The following is a 20,000-nucleotide window of genomic DNA, read 5'->3' on the forward strand; positions in this document are numbered from 1 at the left end:
TGCAGTTTATCAAACCTTAAAAACACATAGGAAGACCTATGCAATCATATAAAAATTAATTACCGACCTACTTTTACATCACACCTGAGCAATTTCCCCAAATCCCAACCTTACTATAAAACCTACCATTTACTTTGTCCATTGTTCTGGTAGGGATTTCAGCGTCAACACCGTAGATTGGACAGAAGAGTGGATCATGGACTTTGCCGCACTTGGCAAACACTTGTACACACCATACCCAATGAGACCGTACACTGTAATCTTGGCAGTGACCTTCAGGATTTTGCCTGATAAACTGGGCGGTGGTATCCTGTAAGAATTGAGGCAAGACAACTGAAATAAATAAACTACTACCGCTGTTACTGCTACTGGTACTATGATTCCTAATGACAATGATGATAATAAAAAACAATGGTTCTTAACTTTTTCACTACCACACCTCCTTTAGGATTAGTCCTTCCCTCTACACCTCCCTTGTATCTTTAAATAAAACTCCCTCCCAGATTTTAAAGAAAATTAAATATATATTTTTTGTCTTTTCCTTGAGTATGAATTAGTCACATGAAGAAGAAGAAGAAGAAGAAGAAGAAGAAGAAGAAGAAGAAGAAGAAGAAGAAGAAGAAGAAGAAGAAGAAGAAGAAGAAGAAGAAGAAGAAGAAGAAGAAGAAGAAGAAGAAGAAGAAGAAGAAGAAGAAGAAGAAGAAGAAGAAGAAGAAGAAGAAGAAGAAGAAGAAGAAGAAGAAGAAGAAGAAGAAGAAGAAGAAGAAGAAGAAGAAGAAGAAGAAGAAGAAGAAGAAGAAGAAGAAGAAGAAGAGGAAGAAGAAAAAGAAAAAGAAAAAGAAATAGAAAAAGAAATAGAAAAAGAAATAGAAAAAGAAAAAGAAGAAAAAAGAAAAAGAAGAAAAAAGAAAAAGAAGAAAAAAGAAAAAGAAGAAAAAAGAAAAAGAAGAAAAAAGAAAAAGAAGAAAAAAGAAAAAGAAAAAGAAAAAGAAGAAGATCTCCCTTCCCAAAGGTTTTGAAGGATATGGAGGGGGTGCTAAGAGAGTACACTATAGTAAACTATACTAATAAGGTGATACTTTTTTTTTACTTTTGATTATTTGAGCATGTTCTCATTGAGGGAATAAAAACTATAATAAGAGAAATTCCTGTTTTTTCCAAGTTCTTCCACCCCCCTTGAAAATTACTGATATTATTATTATTATTATTATTATTATTATTATTATTATTATTATTATTATTATTATCATTATTATTATTATTATTATCATTATTATTATTATTGTTATTATTATTATTAACATTATTATTAATATTAATATTAATATTAATAATAATAATAATAATAATAACAATAATAATAACAACAACAACAATAACCATAACAACAACAGCAACAATAATAACAATGATAACAACAGTAAGGGCATATGTAACAACAATAATAACAACAATAAGGACATATAATAATTATACTACTACTACTATTACTACTACTAAAGAAAAAAAACAATAACAATAATAACAATAACAATACTATTTATAATAATAGTAATAGTAACAGTAATAGTAATAAAACGACAATGACAATGACGATGACAGCCACTACCACGATGATAATAATGATAGTATTAGTTCTAGTACTAGAACTACTAGTACTACTACTACTAATAATAATAATGATAAAAATGATGATAATGGTGATGGTGATGGTGATGGTGATGATGGATAATGACTGATGATGACTGATGATTGATGATTGATGACTGATGATTGATGATTGATGATTGATGATTGATGATGATGATGATGATGATGATGATGATGATGATGATGATGATGATGATGATGATGATGATGATGATGATGATAACACCACCAACAACAAAAACAACAATATCAACAAATAAAAAGGTCCTACCTCATGATAGGAGGAATGTCTTCATCGGTGATCTTGCCCCAGTGTTCCACGATTCCAGGTACGTGGCCAATACCAACCACTCCAACAACAACGCGTGGTGACATACCTGTTAGGTTATTAAATGATTGAGTAACACTTTTGGGAGGATGAAAGAATACACTGTGATCCTGTAAAAACAAAAAAAAACAAACAAAAAAACAAGGCTCTGGAGGAATGTCTCACTGAGTAAAAATTTAAGTTACTGAAATATGATCTCGTTTCAGATTTCTATTGAATATTTCCATGTGATTGGGCTCCTACATTAAACCAATGATGCTGGGATGCACACATACATATATTACATACATATATCTGAGTAAATATGGGCTTAGACAGTAGGGTGCATGAACATTTAATCCCCAATTTGAGCTCACACCTATTTATGTAATGCTGTGCGTGGGTTGGGAAAATATTCCTCCTGGTTTCGGTGATTACTTCATGTTATAAGCATAGTGGATTTTGGACTCTGGTGATAATGGTAATGCCATTCCATCCCTCATCATTTGACAGCTGTATTTTTTAAAGAAATTGACTATTCTATATGGCAATCCCTCACATGAGACTTATATCGCATTTCGATATACCGTTTTCTTGAATTGTTAGAAAAAAATAAAACTCCCTCACCCTGACCATAGCTCCCCCTATGCAAACCTTCATGCCTCTACCCTTCTACAAACCCTTGTGCACCCCAAGCAAGTGTGTGTGTGGTTTTATATGCACATACATCCATATGTTTCTGCCCTTGCCATTCACATATATATATATACATATATATATATATATATATATATATATATATATATATATATATATACATACATACATACATACATACATACATACATATATATATATATATATATATATATATATATATATATAATATACATATTTTTTTAAACTTTACATATACATTTATGCAGAATGTAAATACAATATGTTACTGTTCATAAGAAAAAATAAAAAGATAACAAAAGTTTTCTTCCCTTTGCAAAAATCTATATCAGTCATAATAAACAGACAAATCTAAAATAAAGTCTATTCTATAGTCTATATTATATTGTATTAATAAGAAAAAAACTATAGTTTAAATTCCTAACATTTACAGTTAACTATAGTAAGACACAAAATCACATATAACAACTGTAGCACCTAGAATTTAAATGAGAGAATAAATAAAAGTTAAAGGCTATTTGACCTGGCATAAGGAAAGCTGTCAGTGGCCTCTTCTGACACAGTCACCAGCAACAAAAATTAATCTCCAAAATGCAGGCCTACAGACATCCCAGCATCAATGGGTTAAAAATAAAAACCTTCATAGATTAATTCACATTTAGCATTTGCAGTAGGTTAAGCACAACTAGAGACATGGAAAGTATGAAAATGGTGTCAGAAACACTAACAACCTTACATTACAATTAAAAAAGAAAATTTAAAAATCCAGGCTCAATGAAACACTAAGGACCAAAACTAATGACCCATTTGCTGTCTCTTACCAGTGGGTGACATGGGGTTCGGAACAGGTTGAGCAGCAGCTTGGAGGGAGCGACACAGGTAAATATCTCTTTCCTTAACAAACACTTCACTAATTGCAGGAAATTGCCCTGTCATCTCTGCAAGCATTTCTTCTATAAAATCTCTTTGCTTGCACTTTTCCACTTCTTCCTTGCTGTTAACACAAAGATGATACTATGAGACAAGGGGAGTTGTGACTGTGCTTGACAGTTTTTCTGGTCAAGTAATGGAGGTGTTACACTTGGGAGTCGATATCTGACTTCAACTCTTTCAACTTCTCAAATTGTATATTCATCTCCCACATACACTTCAGATTGGATGAGTAGACCCTGACAAGTGAAAGTCATGTCCAGTTTCATTTTTAAAAATATGGATGAAATATAGAGCTGCCAAAATTCAGAATAGTATGCACTGATGTAAAATTTTCTCCTATTACCACACTAAGGCATTACATAAGAAGTATTGCATTTCAACCTATTCACACTGAGTGATCTCTAATTATGTCATGGCAAACTGGGCCAAAATCCTGGGTGCCATATGCAAAAAAGCCTGTTCTAAATGTTGTATACCAAACAGCTATTCGCTTATTTCTCTCTAACTGCAGCTAATGAAGTAATAAAGCCCCTAAAAAGTCTGCTTAAGTCACTATTTTTAATCTATTCCCTAAATAATTGTGTATGCCATACCCAAACCTGTTTCCCATGGCTGAGTGCAATGCCCGATATGTGGCTAAGTCAAAGTTTTTTTTTTATCTCCCAGTATTTCTAGCAATGATTCTTAAGCCTTTATACATCTGCCTGTCCTATTCCTTGACAGTCAAGCATCAACTCTGTGACACTAATTGATTCTTGACTCTTTTTGTTAATTGTAAGTGGCAGCCACAACTTAAGTTTCTAAGTTCAGAATCTCAAAACTCCCTTTAGTGAATCAGAGACTGAGGGAGTGCATTAGTGAGTAAGTGCAAGTAAGTACATGTGTGTTGAAGGAAAGAGGGTTGTGAAACCATTACATACATCAGTATGTGTAATGAGTCTCAATACACATAGAAAGAGCAAAAACATTAATGATACATTTGAATTAATAGAATATTACAAAAACAAAATTCAGATATTGTGTGAACATATTCATTATAAATACAAAATATTAACAAAATCATTAACAAATTTGGTTTTCCTCATCAAAACCCAAAGTGTACTTCACAATACAGAAGTAAACAATGATCACCAAAGTACTTACCTAATTGGTTCTTTTGATGTAAGTATATGCCAGGTAAGCTTCACTTTATGCCAGAGAGAGAGTGACGCTAAGGCACGAGACAATGTAACCTGGATTGGCCTATCACCCAACTGTATCAGGCAACCTGGAGCTGATCTGCGTGCCTAGAGGAGGAATAAGGAAAAAGGTAATGATACAATATCTATAAATCAGTTTCATCCTCTTCTTTAATTACAATGCTTTTCCAAGAGTAGACTAAAAGAAAAATGCAATGGTACCATTTCACAAAGTTATAAATTCTGATACCTATTCATCGTTCCTTTATCCATTTACTCGTATATTCACCTACTTATCTTCTTCATAACGCACAACCCAAAGCCACTGATAAAAAGGTCTACCTCCGAGAAAGCTGTACGGAACTCTCCTCCTGGTGCCATTCCCAGCTGTTTTGTGATGTGTGCAGACAAAGAGAGAAGAAGCAAGTACAAAATGCCCTGGATCTTTCCATGCTGTTTCATGATCATTTGTACTTTTTCTGAAAGGAACATCACGTTATTACAATCTTTTCTGAATTCTCTTATTTTATAAAACTGTGCAATAACAAGGTACAATCACTCCCATTCAACAGCACTCTGATTATTTGTTTGCAGCAAAGGTACTGACATTGAACACTGTTCACCTTTTATTCTGTATAAACCATTTGCAACACTTCTTAAATCACAGGAAAACTTTTTTGAAAGAAAATTACTAATTCCGAAACATACAGAAAATAGTAAGCAGCATGATACGATCAACAAAATAGTTAATCCAGAATATCAATCCTCTGTTATCTAACTCTAAAATACAGCTTTTACACCTGAAGACAACTTGAATTGACATAATAATGCACAACTTTATGCTGACATCAAACTTCTATGTTTCCCTTATTTCATCTCTGAATAACATTCTTAAAAATATTTCCAGTGAAACTGGATATCACTAGATTTTTTTAAGCTAAAGAACAGAAAAGCTGCAGAATCTACTGTCTACTTCTACTAGCTGATATACTAAGGCATTACATGGCAAGTATTACTTGCACTGACATTTTGAAAATTAAAAGAGGAAATTCTCTGGAACATCATATACAATAGACCTATTATTTAAGGGAACATCTATAAAACTACATAAGGTATTAAAAGAGATAGTCTCCTTAGAAGTTTACTATATAGCTATATATAAAATAAGTTACATTATTAGATAAAAACTAAATATTGGATACACTTACTGAAGTCAAGGCTTCTTGACTCCTGAAGGATTGTTTCCTCATCCAGCTGAAGGATGGCAGTACGTGCTTTACACAATTCCACAACGACTATGTCAGGTTTGACTGTTCTGATTGTCTGGGGATTAAACAAGAGCTAATTAAATCTCTTATTCATGCTCTGATAATCAAATAATTTTGAAAGAGTGAGTTGCTCTAACTAAAATTGTCAATCCTGTTGTAAGAATATATCCAGCTAAAGAAAACTGATAAATCACAATGATGGAGAAATTTAGTAAAACGTCTAAAACATTCTCAAGGAATAAAGAAGAGGGGAAAAAAAGGCAAAGTAAGAAAAAATATAAATAAGCACATCAATCCAAAAAAGAATAAAGTCTTACAGTTGCAACATCCTCTTGGCTCTCCCGTGAGAAATGTGCCGTCCCCACCAGGAAGACAGAACTACCGAATGGGGTGTCCAGCCGCGAAACGGTTTCAGGCAACTGCACAGAGCTGGGGATGCGACTCGGGGTTGATGCCAGAGGCACAGGGAGAGATGACTCAGATATGCTCTTCGAGTCCTCTTCGGTGTTATCTTCCACATCACTTTCACAACCTGAAGGGGTGCCTATTTTGGACAAAACAGTGATAAATTTTGTATTATTGCTGAATCATAGTGTACAAAATGTCTTATCTGTAATACTTTTCACATCACTATACAAAAAGTTAATAGTAAGGGTGTGAGTTTATATGTACTGTACAGTGCAGTGACAGAAACAGTTTCCACTGTATATTGCATGCTGTTACACTATGATCTATTACTTTGAGTAACATGTGATATAATATTATGTGGATGTATTGTACTAGCTCATTGTTGAATCATTAATGCATTTATCAAATTTCTAAAAAAAATCTTAAAATACGTCTGCTTTGTCTCTTGATGACAAACATGAAAACTCGGCTAATACACACACACAATAAAAACTACTTTTAAAATCTGGTACCGAATCTCACAAATAAGAAGAGCACCGCCTAGATAACGCAGTGCAAGATAGAGAGCCATGAACATAACAGACCTTCTTTGGGAGGCTGTTGTGTAACCAGATGCTGGACTTGGACTGTAACTCCTTCGTTTATTTCTGGTGATGCGTTGGCCTGAGGCTCCTCTGTCTCCTCTTTGCATTCACTGCCATCTTCAGCACTAGGCTCCTTGTCAGCTGCAAAACCCAACACATACTTAAAATGTGTGCAATACCTTTGTTAATCATATTTTTCTTTTAATTAACGTTACCTTTAACTTTATATTTAATCTTAAATTTCAATTTCATACCTAATAAACAGGTCTTCATTGCTTTTGTCTAGAAGTACATTCAACATGATAAATAATCAATACAATTACCTACAACCACCTTTAGAAATACCAAAGATCTACAGTTACTTTTCCTACATATATCACTTCATATGCCATACCCTTTTTAGCAAGAGGAAACTGGATTGATGCTGAAACAACCATCTCACTTTCACTAACATCCTCCTCATCTTCCTCCTCTTCTTCATAGCCATCCTCTTCAGAACTGTTTTCTTTCAGTGGGATCTGTTATGGAAAATTCTTTCATTAGGCATTGATCATTACCTTTACCTTTTAACTTTTATCAACCATTTACTTTTACCAAGTACCATTCTTTAAAAATATATTGTCATCTGCTTCTTTATTTTTTTCATTATTCTTTAATTTCTTATATTTATATATATATATATATATATATATATATATATGTCTAAAACTCTTCTACATACTTATGGATACAATAAGCCAGCAGCTAAATACCAGATCAAAATAAATATATACTTCAAAATATCAATATGATCAGCTATCAACCTACATAAACCCTGTTCCAATAAACTTTTGTTTACCATACAAATGATTATTATCATAGACACAGCAATACACAGTACAAAACTATATATCAAAGTCAGTAACATAAGATACAAGATACTCACCAGTCTACTCAAGCCATTATATTTTTTATTTCCCAAAGTGGCTGTTGCTAATGTCTATTTCATTTCCCTTTTGCACCATGTGTAGGCACTTACATACCAATACAAAATGATACACCTGAACTGTACCAATAACTACTATAGATAGCAAAGTTAAACCACTATATGTGAAAACTCAATAACACAATAATACACGTGGGTTTATAGGCCATCAAAAGTAAATATAAAGAAACAATATACATTTGTCTCTTTAAGTATCCTAAGGACTTGCTATCTTTTGATTTTAGAGTTTACAGCAAACAAAGAGAATGCCCTTACACACATACATACACATACATAGATACAGATATAAACATATATGGGAAACTTCTTTACTGTACCTACTGTACTACTCCATACATTGTTATTCTAGTCATACTACAGCCCGGTATCAACTTGACAAACCTGACGTGATTGTGCTGTAACCATAGAATCTGTATCAGAACTTTGCTCTAATTCCTTTGCTTCTATTTCTTGGTCTGATGCTACAGCCTGTTGCTTTGATGGGTCTGATGCTACATTTCTTTGTTCCCTGTAGTAAAATGTTGATTTAAACAGTTCTGAACATTTTTCCTCTTCACACTCCAGATAATCTTTAGCCTCTTCATACAGTGGTGAATAGTCTTCATCATCAAGCTGTAAATTTCCAGTTTCTTTAGGGTGTGAGGGTTCCATCTCTTTATGTTGCATGGAAGCTGCCTTTGCATGCTGCTGTGAAACAACTACTTCTACATTCTGCTGTATGCACTCTATTTCTTTAGGTTTTAAGTATTCTGTCTCTTCATGCTGCAATGAGTGTTCATAGATTTTATGAACATTCAAGGTTTTGGGCTTTTCAAGTTCTCGTGAAAGAGATGACACTTCAGGAGGTAATATAGATTTCTTACTTTTCACTTCTCTTTCATGATGCTCTTTACATACATCTATCTGAGTTCTTTCTTCACACTGATCCTTGCTATTTGCGTGTTGTATATGATCTACCTTGACTTCTTGCAACTCATTCAGCACTTCAAGTTTCTCTTTTACAGATTTTTCTGTACTAGTTATACAAGTTGTGTCCCTTGATTTTTGTACCCCAATCTCTTCATAACCAATAAAAACAGAACTATGGTACATTTTTCTGCCACTAAGCAAACTTTCTCCAGGGTCGCATTCCTCATATTCAGATGAAATACCCCCAGGCAAACAATCTTCATATCTGTGGTTATCATCTGAATGTTCCTCTGTCTGTAACTGCTGAAGTTCATCCCCGGAAGGTGTAGTTCCATTTTGGGAACTTGGACTAGGTATAGCATCATTATATTCCACTTGTGAGTGTACCTGTACTCTCCCATTTCTGCTGTCTTTATCCTCTTCTGTTTGCTGTACCAATATCAATTATCTGTTACTAACCACTTATGGATAAGATCATTTGTTTATTCTATATCTAAGAAGCTTTTATAAGGTAACAGAACAGTACATCATCCTGATTCTTCACTTAGTCAAAAATCATATTTCTTTAAACAAAAAATAAAGCAATATAATTAAAAAATAATAATAATAAAACAAAAATGCTACAGACACCTGTTACAAAAAGAAAATTTCCAGCCAAATTTCCTTCCAAAATATTATAAACACCAGATAACATAATAAAAGACACATCTAGGTATAATCTACATGAACTTTACTCACTTCATTTCAGGAAAACAGAAATAAATCTATCCTCAGTAACAATGGTAACTGCATCCACGACTTAGCTAATCATTCCAGGAACAACCTATTAGATATACCACCAACATGGATACTACCTGGCTTTGCATTTTACATAAAAATGTAAAATCCTTGCAATCTTAATCATAAACACTCATGGTTACACATTTTCACATTATACTTATTCTCTATGAAGCAATTCTATGTAACATTTACAATAAATATTCTATCACCAAAGACTTTAATTATCAACTACAGCACCATCAATTAATCCAATGATGCTGAGAGGGCATGTATACATGACCTGTATACTGCGATTCATGTTTATTAATTTTGATTACACACTGATGGCTCCACAAAATCTACGTTAAATTCGAAAAATAGGGTCAGGTAGGCTAAAATTATTGACTCTGGTGACTTAACCCCCTGTGAAACCATCTATGTGTAAACAAAAGGACAAAACAAAATTACAGTGGTCAGTGCATGTTGCCAATGCCAATGAATTAAACTACACCATAGAAAATGTCCACATCACTCAATACGGTATTTCATTCTGACAAGACTTCACCGACACAAAGTAATCAAACAAATGAAACAGACCATCAAACAAACTTGCCTCATGACCAAAAGCCCTAGAAAACAGGCACTAAATAGTATATTGTTGAACCATAAAAATCCACATCATAAAGCCCAATAAAAAAAAAAAATCATATAGAAAGGTAGTCATGGCCATCAATCACTGTCATTCTTTTCCTACCTGCTTATCTTGCTTTACTTCCTGCTTGTCTGGTATGACAGTCTCCTGCATTTTGCTTCTGTCCTCTTCTTCACCTTTATTTGCTTCCTCCTTCTTCTTCTCTTCCTTCTGCTGTTCAACCTCTGAACCTCCTGTTGGCCCATTGTTGTTCAGAACAACCGTCTCCTTTTTACCAAAGTCTGGAGTCTCCTGGTCTGGTTCCAGGTCAGGAGACACAGCTATTGCAGAGTCCGTTGACTGTACCAATGAGTCCGCCGAGAGGTCGGAGGTATTATCCATAACCTCACTGGAAATTGTAGAAAGATTTTGTTAAAAAAAAAAAAAAAAAAAAAAAAAAAAAAAAAAAAAAAAACTTCTCAAGTCATGTTATTCAAGTCTGACAACCTATCATATGAGAAAATAATAAGAAAATAAAGATGGTGGGAACTTCTGCTTCCCAAAATGTTAGTGTTTCTAGAATCCTCCATAGCATAATCCACATGCAAATTTTTCACAAGAGTTAAATGTGTGTTAACAATTAGCACACCAAATGGAAAGTAACATGATTTCCAGCTCATGTGAAGAACAGAGCATTATGTAACTTCAATCAAATGAAAAGAGCAGACAAATTCTCAGTGCACAATATTCTACAGTGTCTTAATTACTGAATAGATTATGTAAACATAAAATATATAAGTTTTATAATACTCTCAAACTGAATATTTTTCAACCAAACGTGTTAGGTACAAAACAAAAATAATCTGCCAAGTTAAGTGTTTGATAATACCAACACAGATATTGCATTACTCCCATTTTCTTCGATATGCATTTTGTATAACTGAGGAAACTCCTACTATCATAATTCCCAACAGGAAATCTCCATACTGAAAGTTCTAGCTTAACTTACACCTGAATGAGATGAATGACAAAAATACGTAATACCCTTGAAAATACTACAAAAGATATCAAACAACTACACTGGACCATCAACTCTCTTTTCCTCTCCCCTCTCCCCTCTCCCTTCTCTCTCCTCTCTCTCCCCTCTCCCCTCTCTCTCCCCTCTCCCCTCTCTCTCTCTCCTCTCTCTCCTCTCTCTCCTCATCTCTTCTCTCCTCTCTTCTTGTATATCATCTCACCTTCCCCTTCTCTAAACTCCTTTCATCTCATCTCCTTTTCACTCTCATCTCATCTTTTCTCTCAACTCCTGTGTGGTGCAGCGGGAGCGATCTCATCCAGCAATCTTGTTGACCAGCGTTCAAATCCCTCACCACCAATGGATGGTAACCCCGGCCATCCCTTGCACACAGGGGATAAGTTAGAAGCAAAATGAAACAAGACACTATGTCACACCGAGAATAGCCATTGTAACAAATGGAATCAAACTAAATCTTATCCTCTCTCCTCTTTCCTCTCATCTCCTCTCCTATTGTCTCTTTTCTCCTCTCATCTAGTATCTAATTTCATATCTTCCCTCTCAACTCATCCTTTCCTTTCCTCTCTCCTCTTCTCTCTCATCTCATTTCATCTCTTCTCATCTCATCTATTTTCCTAATTTTTTTTTCCCCTCTCATCCCATCTTGTTTTCCTCTCCCCTTTCATCTCACCTAGTTTTTCCCTCCTCTCTCTTTACATCTCATCTTATTTTCCTCTCCTCTCTCCTCTCATCTCCTCTCTCTTTACATCTCATCTTATTTTCCTCTCCTCTCTCCTCTCTCCTCTCTCATCTCATCTCCCCTTCATGCCTCTCTCTCTTCTCTTCTCTTCTCTTCTCTTCTCTTCTCTTCTCTTCTCTTCTCTTCTCTTCTCTTCTCTTCTCTTCTCTTCTCTTCTCTTCTCTTCTCTTCTCTTCTCTTCTCTTCTCTTCTCTTCTCTTCTCTTCTCTTCTCTTCTCTTCTCTTCTCTTCTCTTCTCTTCTCTTCTCTTCTCTTCTCTTCTCTTCTCTTCTCTTCTCTTCTCTTCTCTTCTCTCCTCTCCTCTCCTCTCCTCTCCTCTCCTCTCCTCTCCTCTCCTCTCTCTTCTCTTCTCTTCTCTTCTCTTCTCTTCTCTCCTCTTCTCTCCTCTCCTCTCCTCTCCTCTCCTTTTCATTTTCTATAACCGTAGTAACTTTTTCAACCTTGACACCACAGTGGTCAAATATTATGAGACATTCCACCATGAAACATGCATTTTCTGGTGTGTAAATTTAAACTCAACAAACTTCAGTGATCAAGACTGGTCTTGATTAAATATGAGAGTTTGATGCATTTTGTGGCTAGGCACTAAGGCAAAGCCAAGGAATTGCAATCATTTGATGTTACATAAGACTGAATAATGGGTTAATGTAACATAAGTTCAGATTTTTTAAAAATTAAAGATGAGTTCCTTCCCTCTCCATGCTTTCTACATCAAATAATATCAATGTCAATGGTCAGTACAAATGCAAGGCATAATACACTTCCAGTCATAAGGAATGTGCAAATGCTAAGTTAGATCCTAAAGAAAATCATATCATATGCATGCTCAGGATATTCAGTAGAGCTTTTCATGGTATGATGATGATCATAAAATCAAATGAGGTGGAACATGTTTTTTGCAGATCCTGAATTATTTTCTATTTGTTTAAAAATACCTTTTAATCCTAAATTACTGTGGACTTTCATTATTCGACAGTAAAAGCAATCTATCATAGTGTAAACCACTGATCTACAGGAAATGCCAGGCTGAGAACTTCAGAGCTCCAAGGAAGAACAAACGACAGACCTCAGAAGAAACAACATAACAAGGGTGGAAACTGGGAAGAAACACATGACCTTGCAACACAAACCATATTCTATGACATTTTACCTCTAGTGTCCAAAGGGTGATCCACAAGGGGCTACCAACAAGGTGTCTCTGTAGGAACTTCATGAGAAGGGAGGGGCTTACAATGAACCAATAACCTTCCCTAGGTTCACAGTTTCTGAAGGTGCCACTCAAAAAGCCAAGCCTGCTATAAATCCCATACCTCAAGCCCTTGCCCATTCTCTCTGACAATGTCAATGTGGCATTGCAGGTATGGGAAACTGCAAATGCCTTTGGACTCAAGGGATTGGGATGAAGGAAGTCTGTTCTGAGACATGATTACCTGAAAGTACCATGGTTGTCACTACAACTCTCAACGTTAGTCCGAATCAACCAAAAGGGATCACAGCTTTTTCATGTATTGCCTGATATTTCAAGATGGATATATATATATATATATTTATATATATATATATATATATATATATATATATATATATATATATATATATAAATATATATATATAAATATATAAATATATATATATATATAAATATATATATATGTATACATATATATAAATATATATATATATATATATATATATATATATATATACATACACATATATATATACACATATGGAGAGACAGATAAGTAGATTTTGCAATGAATGATAAATTGTGCAATATTCTTCTTATATGAATTTAACCCATTCCCACCTGGTACATGTGATTTTTGCTTAAACACAGATGGCTCCACAAGTGTTCAGTCACCAAGGAGTCAAATCATCAAGCATTTCATGACTTGATTTCCCCATTCCTTGAGTTTTGAACTTGATTTTTTCTTCTCTAATGCTGTTAATATTGACACTGTTATTATCAATGCCGACATTATAAATCTCATAATATTGTTAAACTACTAATAGCAATGAAAAAAGGTGAAATAGGTAGGACTAGTAACAGACTCAGTGACTCAGCAGTTGTGGAGCCAGCTACATATAAACACAAGTACTCAAATAAAATCACAGTGAATGTGGCATATATGTACAGGTAGCAATTTGTGAGTGGTTATATCTCCAACATATTCAAAATTAATGTTTCACCTGCTAGCTACTGTTGACATTAGTCAATGTAAATCACAAATTAAATGAAACAAATATTTGTCCAGCTCCTTTATCATTAAAATAGATATGGCACACCCATGATTCAATGCAGATACTGAACACTTAAGATAGTCATAACATCACTAATAACTACTGTAGGATTACAATTTTCCCAGTCAAGATACCACACTACGAAAAAAGAATCTAATATATGCCCTTCAAACATATACATAAAAATAAAAATAAATTATATATAATATTTTTTTATATATATATATATATATATATATATATATGTACATATAAATAAACATTACTATATATATTTGATCATATATAAATATATAAATATATATACATATATATATATAAAATCATATATATATATATATATAAGTAATGTTTTTATATATATATATATATATATATATATATATATAAAATCAAATATATATAAGTAATGTTTTTATATATATATATATATATATATATATATATATATATATATATATATATATATATACATTGTATATGTATATGTATATGTATATGTATATGTATATGTAATATGTAATATGTAATATGTAATATGTAATATGTAATATGTATATATATACATATACATATACATATCTATACATATACATATATATACATACATGCATACATCATTTAAATATATATATACATATATACATACATAAATACATCATATATATGCATTTATACACACATATATAAATACACATTTATATTCATATAAATACATAAACAACACACAAAACTCTCTCTCACACACACACACATATACGAATATATACACATACATAAATATATACATATACATAAATATATACATATGAATAAATACACACATATGCATAAAAACATACATATATATAAAAATATACATATTTATATACACACATATATATAAATATATTCTTAAATATACACATATATATATACATATATATAAATGTATAATATATATTCATATATACACATTTATAAATATATACATATGTAAAAATATATACATACGTATAAATATATACAGATATTATAAATATATACATATATTGTAAATATCAATAAATATAAAAAACAGAAAAGAAAAGAAATGAAAAGAAAAGAAAAGAAATACATACATACATACAAACATACATACATATATATATTTATTTATTTATGTGAGCATGTATTAATATACACATAATATACATTCATTCATACACATAAATATATACATGCATCCATAGACATGCTCATACTTACTTACATACAAACATATATACATATACATAAATAAATAAATAAATAAATATATAATATATATATATACATATATATATATATATATATATATGTATATGAATATGTATATATATATATATAAATATATATATATATATATATATATATATTTATGTATATATATACACACTCATTCATCATACATACATATGTACATAAACACACATACACACATACTTTAATATCCATACAAACTTACCTATTCAGAGAATTTTGTGATGTGTTATCTAACTTGGCGTTTCCCTTTCCATCATCTTCAAGCAAGGAGTCGAGTGCCTCCTCTCCCTGGGTAATATTCAGGACTTCTGTTCCCACATTAGCCCCATCTTTGTCATTTGGTGAACTCATTTAGTCTCTCAAATCTGAAAGGATAAAGCATATGTGTTATGTTAGTGGGTGGAAGATTGGACACACAATTACTATATGAACAGGCATTTCGAGATTGAATCTAATAAATTTATCTTTTGCCGAGATTCTGGATATCTCGTATTCCCACCAGATTAAGTACTGTATTTCCTTCTATCACTTAAAATTCATATATTCATCTCCTCATCAGTTGTGCTGTTTACTTAATAAAACCAAGGAACAAAAATACCTTTCAAATTCTATTCAGCCTTTTGACATATAAATCCTGTCCTATTAATTTTCCTTTTATGCAAGTAAACTCCAAGTAAGTTATCGATACTAAAATAGCAAGCAAAACATCAAACAGCTATTACAAACAGTCTGGTGCTAAACTAACTGATAAAGGTAAATTTCCTATCTAGTCAAGAAAGTAGAAAGTCAACCAATGATATGACAGCAGTTTTACATTTTGTATTAACTCACTGCATTACTGTTATTTTCAGTACTTGATTTTGATACATGTCAATGATTAAAAACCTCTTTTCATGAAAGCAAATGTACTGTCTTGCTTTGTATCAAACTCTCATTATCTTTTCATCACAAACTTTACTTATTTCTACAAGCGAATCTTACTATGAACAAACATCATCACCAATATGGTTACTTTTTTTTTATAACCAATATCACCTTAGTTATCAAAATCTTTAATTATCATTACAGCTTTTACAACATTCCATATTGTCTTCTGTTGCAGGATACCATGAGCCATGAGGAGAGTGGGGGTTAGGGTTGGGAAAAGCAAAATTGAGATATGGTCAGTTTTGAATACCTGTAGAATTATAAGATTTTTAACTCAAATATTAGATCCCTCAAAAGAAAATTAGGTAGGTGACATGCCCAAATCACTTACCTAACAATTCAATTAATAATTTCATAATAATGCATTTTATGCTTCCCGTGTGTAAAAAAGAAATATTTTAATTTGTCATCATACAATTGCACACACACACACGCACGCACGCATGCACGCACGCACGCATGCACGCACGCACGCACGCACGTACGCACGCATGCACACACGCACACGCACACGCACACACAAAGAATCGAAGTGCACACCTGGACATAACAATCAACCTGTTCACGTAACTCCACAAAGACATACTTATGAAAACATACATGTATGCACACGCACATGCAGGAACACATTTAGGTTATGGGAATATCTCATAGGCTTCTATTAGCTAGTTTTAGAACTTTTTTTTTTTTTTCTTTATAAAAAAAATTAAGGTAACTAACAACAATACACATCTCTGAGCAAAATATGAACCAGTACACAAGCGACAAAAGCAGATGACGCAAATTTTCAGACGGAGGTATTATCTTATACCCCTATCAATTTCATCTATAAATCTGCAGGCATTACAATGTGTATACTTTCCAAAAATTAAGAAAATTGCTTTATACATTATTTTTCTTTTTCTTGTTGTGGGGGGGGGGGGGGGGGAATTAACCCCATATCATAAGTAGTGGTTTCCCCTTACATGATAGGATGGTGCATTCACTGATCATTTTAGCAGGTTCATTCCTGCCTTCATACAAGTTAGCCCAGCCTCCACACCTGTTGACACTTTAACAAAGGACAATATATTTCCACCATGGATACTATGGCAAAATGAACACTTGATGACATGCCTCACAATTTCTTAATAAGTCTGTATAAACTCTATATTACCAGAATAGTTTAAGCATACATGAGTTCACTCCATATCTGTCAGCACTTTGGCAAAGGCCAGCCAACTGCTGCTTTGTATATTTTGTCAGTATTTGAATATTTTTATATGCATTTCAAAATATCTTAACATTCTATCAAAATATTCAAATTTTTGGTCAAAATATTTGTCAATTTGTCAAAATAAATGCTCATATTCAGAGAGCATCTTGCATCTCGGGAATAGCTGAACCTAAAGTTTTAGCATCTCTCGCCCGTCAGCCAATCACTGCCAAGCCGCCTCACCTCACAGCCAATCAGACCAGATCCAGCCACAACCATGAGGGAGGTCCACATTTCCAGGGTGGTGGTGGAGTCCTGATTGGGCGTGACTGGTTGTGATGTGAGGCAGCTGGGTGGTGATTGACTGACGGGTGAGAGATGCTAAAACTCAAGCTATTCTGGAGAGACAAGCTGCTCTCTATAAAGGGTGTTGGAAGTGTCTCTGAGTATGAGCGTTTATCTTTTGACTTTGTGTTCAAATGTTTTTAAAAACATTCAGATATTTTGATGAAATATACAAAGTAGAGGTTCGCTGGCCTTTGCCAAAGTGCTGACAGGTATGGAGTGAACTTCAGTATTCTTTTACCTGCCTATCTGCTAATGCATTTGAAGACAAAAAATTGCCATAAATCACATGTATACCATCAAATCAATCTGAAATATTAATACCATCATCTTTCTTAAAGTCATATTATAAAGATACGACTCATTTTTAGACACTATTTACTTGCTTCCGTCAATAAATTTGGAAAATGATGCGGTAGATGATGCAAAATGAGGCTGTAGTAACTGAGTCGATATCTAAAATGTTTTGACTTTGTTATTTCTTTCCAATGCATATCAAAACTAAGAGCATTCTAGTCTATATCGTAAATAACTTATTTTATAGTATTCGCCCATTTACCCTTTTCCTTGATTTACGAAATCTTTTTACGTTATCTTATTTTGCTATTATTAATGTTTATAACACTATGGTAGTTATAATGTCTATAATAAAAAAAACACCATAGATATTCATAGCATTAATAAAAGAAAGGTTTTCTCACCAATTCAAGGAAAGGTGAAATCAGGTAAGGTCATAAGTTCCACTAAATGACTTCTTTGTGGCTAAGCAGAGCCATCTATGTGCTGAGACATTTAAAATATATAAAATAACGTCAGCAGTGGGTTAACAATCATTTATATTCTACTTCCACCTACAGAATGTTGTACATTGGCAGATATTTTAAAAACAAAAAATCACACAGACTATATGATTAGCTTGATATTTTAAAAAGTACCAACAGCATTTATTAAAAACTTGATAAGTGAGAAATGGTTTGCAGGATCAGAACTAACAACCTACCTGGGTTACAACATACAAAAAGACCACACTTGCAAGGGAGAAGCAACGATCAGAAGAGAGCATTGGGGCAAAGCTAAGGAAATACTGCAATCGGTAGAAGGTCAAGCAGGAGAGCCTATGTGAGGAATGTTATAGTTTCTTTCTGGCAGTCTGCGCATTCAGGATGGGGTTCGTTTGTTCATTCATTCGAGCTGGGGACTTTGCCATTGAAGGGTTTGGTCTTGTTGCAAACTTTTATCCCTTCTAAGTGTAGCTTGCCTAGTTCCTCCTACAATACATGTAGGCCCTTCTTAAATGAGGATAATCCCTGATTACCTCCAGCTGCCCAGCCTCACACTCTAGTTATATTACAATCACAAATGCGTCAATACATCTACGATGACTTCAAAGCATTTTCAATATTATAACTGTAAAGTAATATTTAACAAGCATCTACAGTTATTACACACAATACATTCTCATTATCCACAAAAAAAATATTTTAGATCTTGGCAAAGAATGCCAATTATAGTTTCAGTTTCACATGGCCATATAGTTTACCGTAAACTTTGCCAGTAATGGAAAGTATGACTGAAAACAAGGTAATTTTTTTTTGTTTCACACAACCATCCAATCTTCCAATTATCATTCATTCTTTTAATAATCAACGTTGCGTAAATCTCTTGTCATTTACCATCACAAATGATATAAAGGAAAGTACTGGTAATGTTTACAAAGTGACTACATCCCTTTGAGATTAAGTCCCTGTTATTCCAGGAAATCCACATATATTGCCGTATAAACCAACTAACTCCTGCATAAATAATTCAAACAAGGAAAAATAACTTCATGGTACGAAAGCTCTGTGAAACTAAAAAATTACTGAATGCCCAGGTCTGGCTCACCTTGTTGCCCAGATACCATGCCTAAACCTAGCAAACATAGCGATAATCCCTGACCGGTGACAAAAAGGACGACGTTC

General features: G+C 33.4%; 1 protein-coding gene across 1 annotated transcript in view; it reads right to left on the reverse strand.

Moving 5' to 3' along the window:
- Positions 1 to 20,000, reverse strand: part of LOC125043649 — a 22,737-nt gene that overhangs the window by 1,767 nt on the left and 970 nt on the right. The window contains exons 2-13 of the mRNA XM_047639882.1: positions 15,775 to 15,937; positions 10,414 to 10,699; positions 8,373 to 9,329; positions 7,401 to 7,524; positions 7,007 to 7,147; positions 6,332 to 6,558; positions 5,955 to 6,069; positions 5,089 to 5,225; positions 4,712 to 4,854; positions 3,457 to 3,629; positions 1,922 to 2,027; positions 132 to 310 (exon numbers count right to left, since the gene is read on the reverse strand). Coding sequence (XP_047495838.1) covers positions 132 to 310; positions 1,922 to 2,027; positions 3,457 to 3,629; positions 4,712 to 4,854; positions 5,089 to 5,225; positions 5,955 to 6,069; positions 6,332 to 6,558; positions 7,007 to 7,147; positions 7,401 to 7,524; positions 8,373 to 9,329; positions 10,414 to 10,699; positions 15,775 to 15,923 — 2,737 coding nt within the window. The 5' untranslated portion in view covers positions 15,924 to 15,937. The remainder of the gene's footprint in view (positions 1 to 131; positions 311 to 1,921; positions 2,028 to 3,456; positions 3,630 to 4,711; positions 4,855 to 5,088; positions 5,226 to 5,954; positions 6,070 to 6,331; positions 6,559 to 7,006; positions 7,148 to 7,400; positions 7,525 to 8,372; positions 9,330 to 10,413; positions 10,700 to 15,774; positions 15,938 to 20,000) is intronic.

Source organism: Penaeus chinensis, chromosome 34 (genome assembly GCF_019202785.1).
Source record: "Penaeus chinensis breed Huanghai No. 1 chromosome 34, ASM1920278v2, whole genome shotgun sequence".
NCBI lineage: Eukaryota > Metazoa > Arthropoda > Malacostraca > Decapoda > Penaeidae > Penaeus > Penaeus chinensis.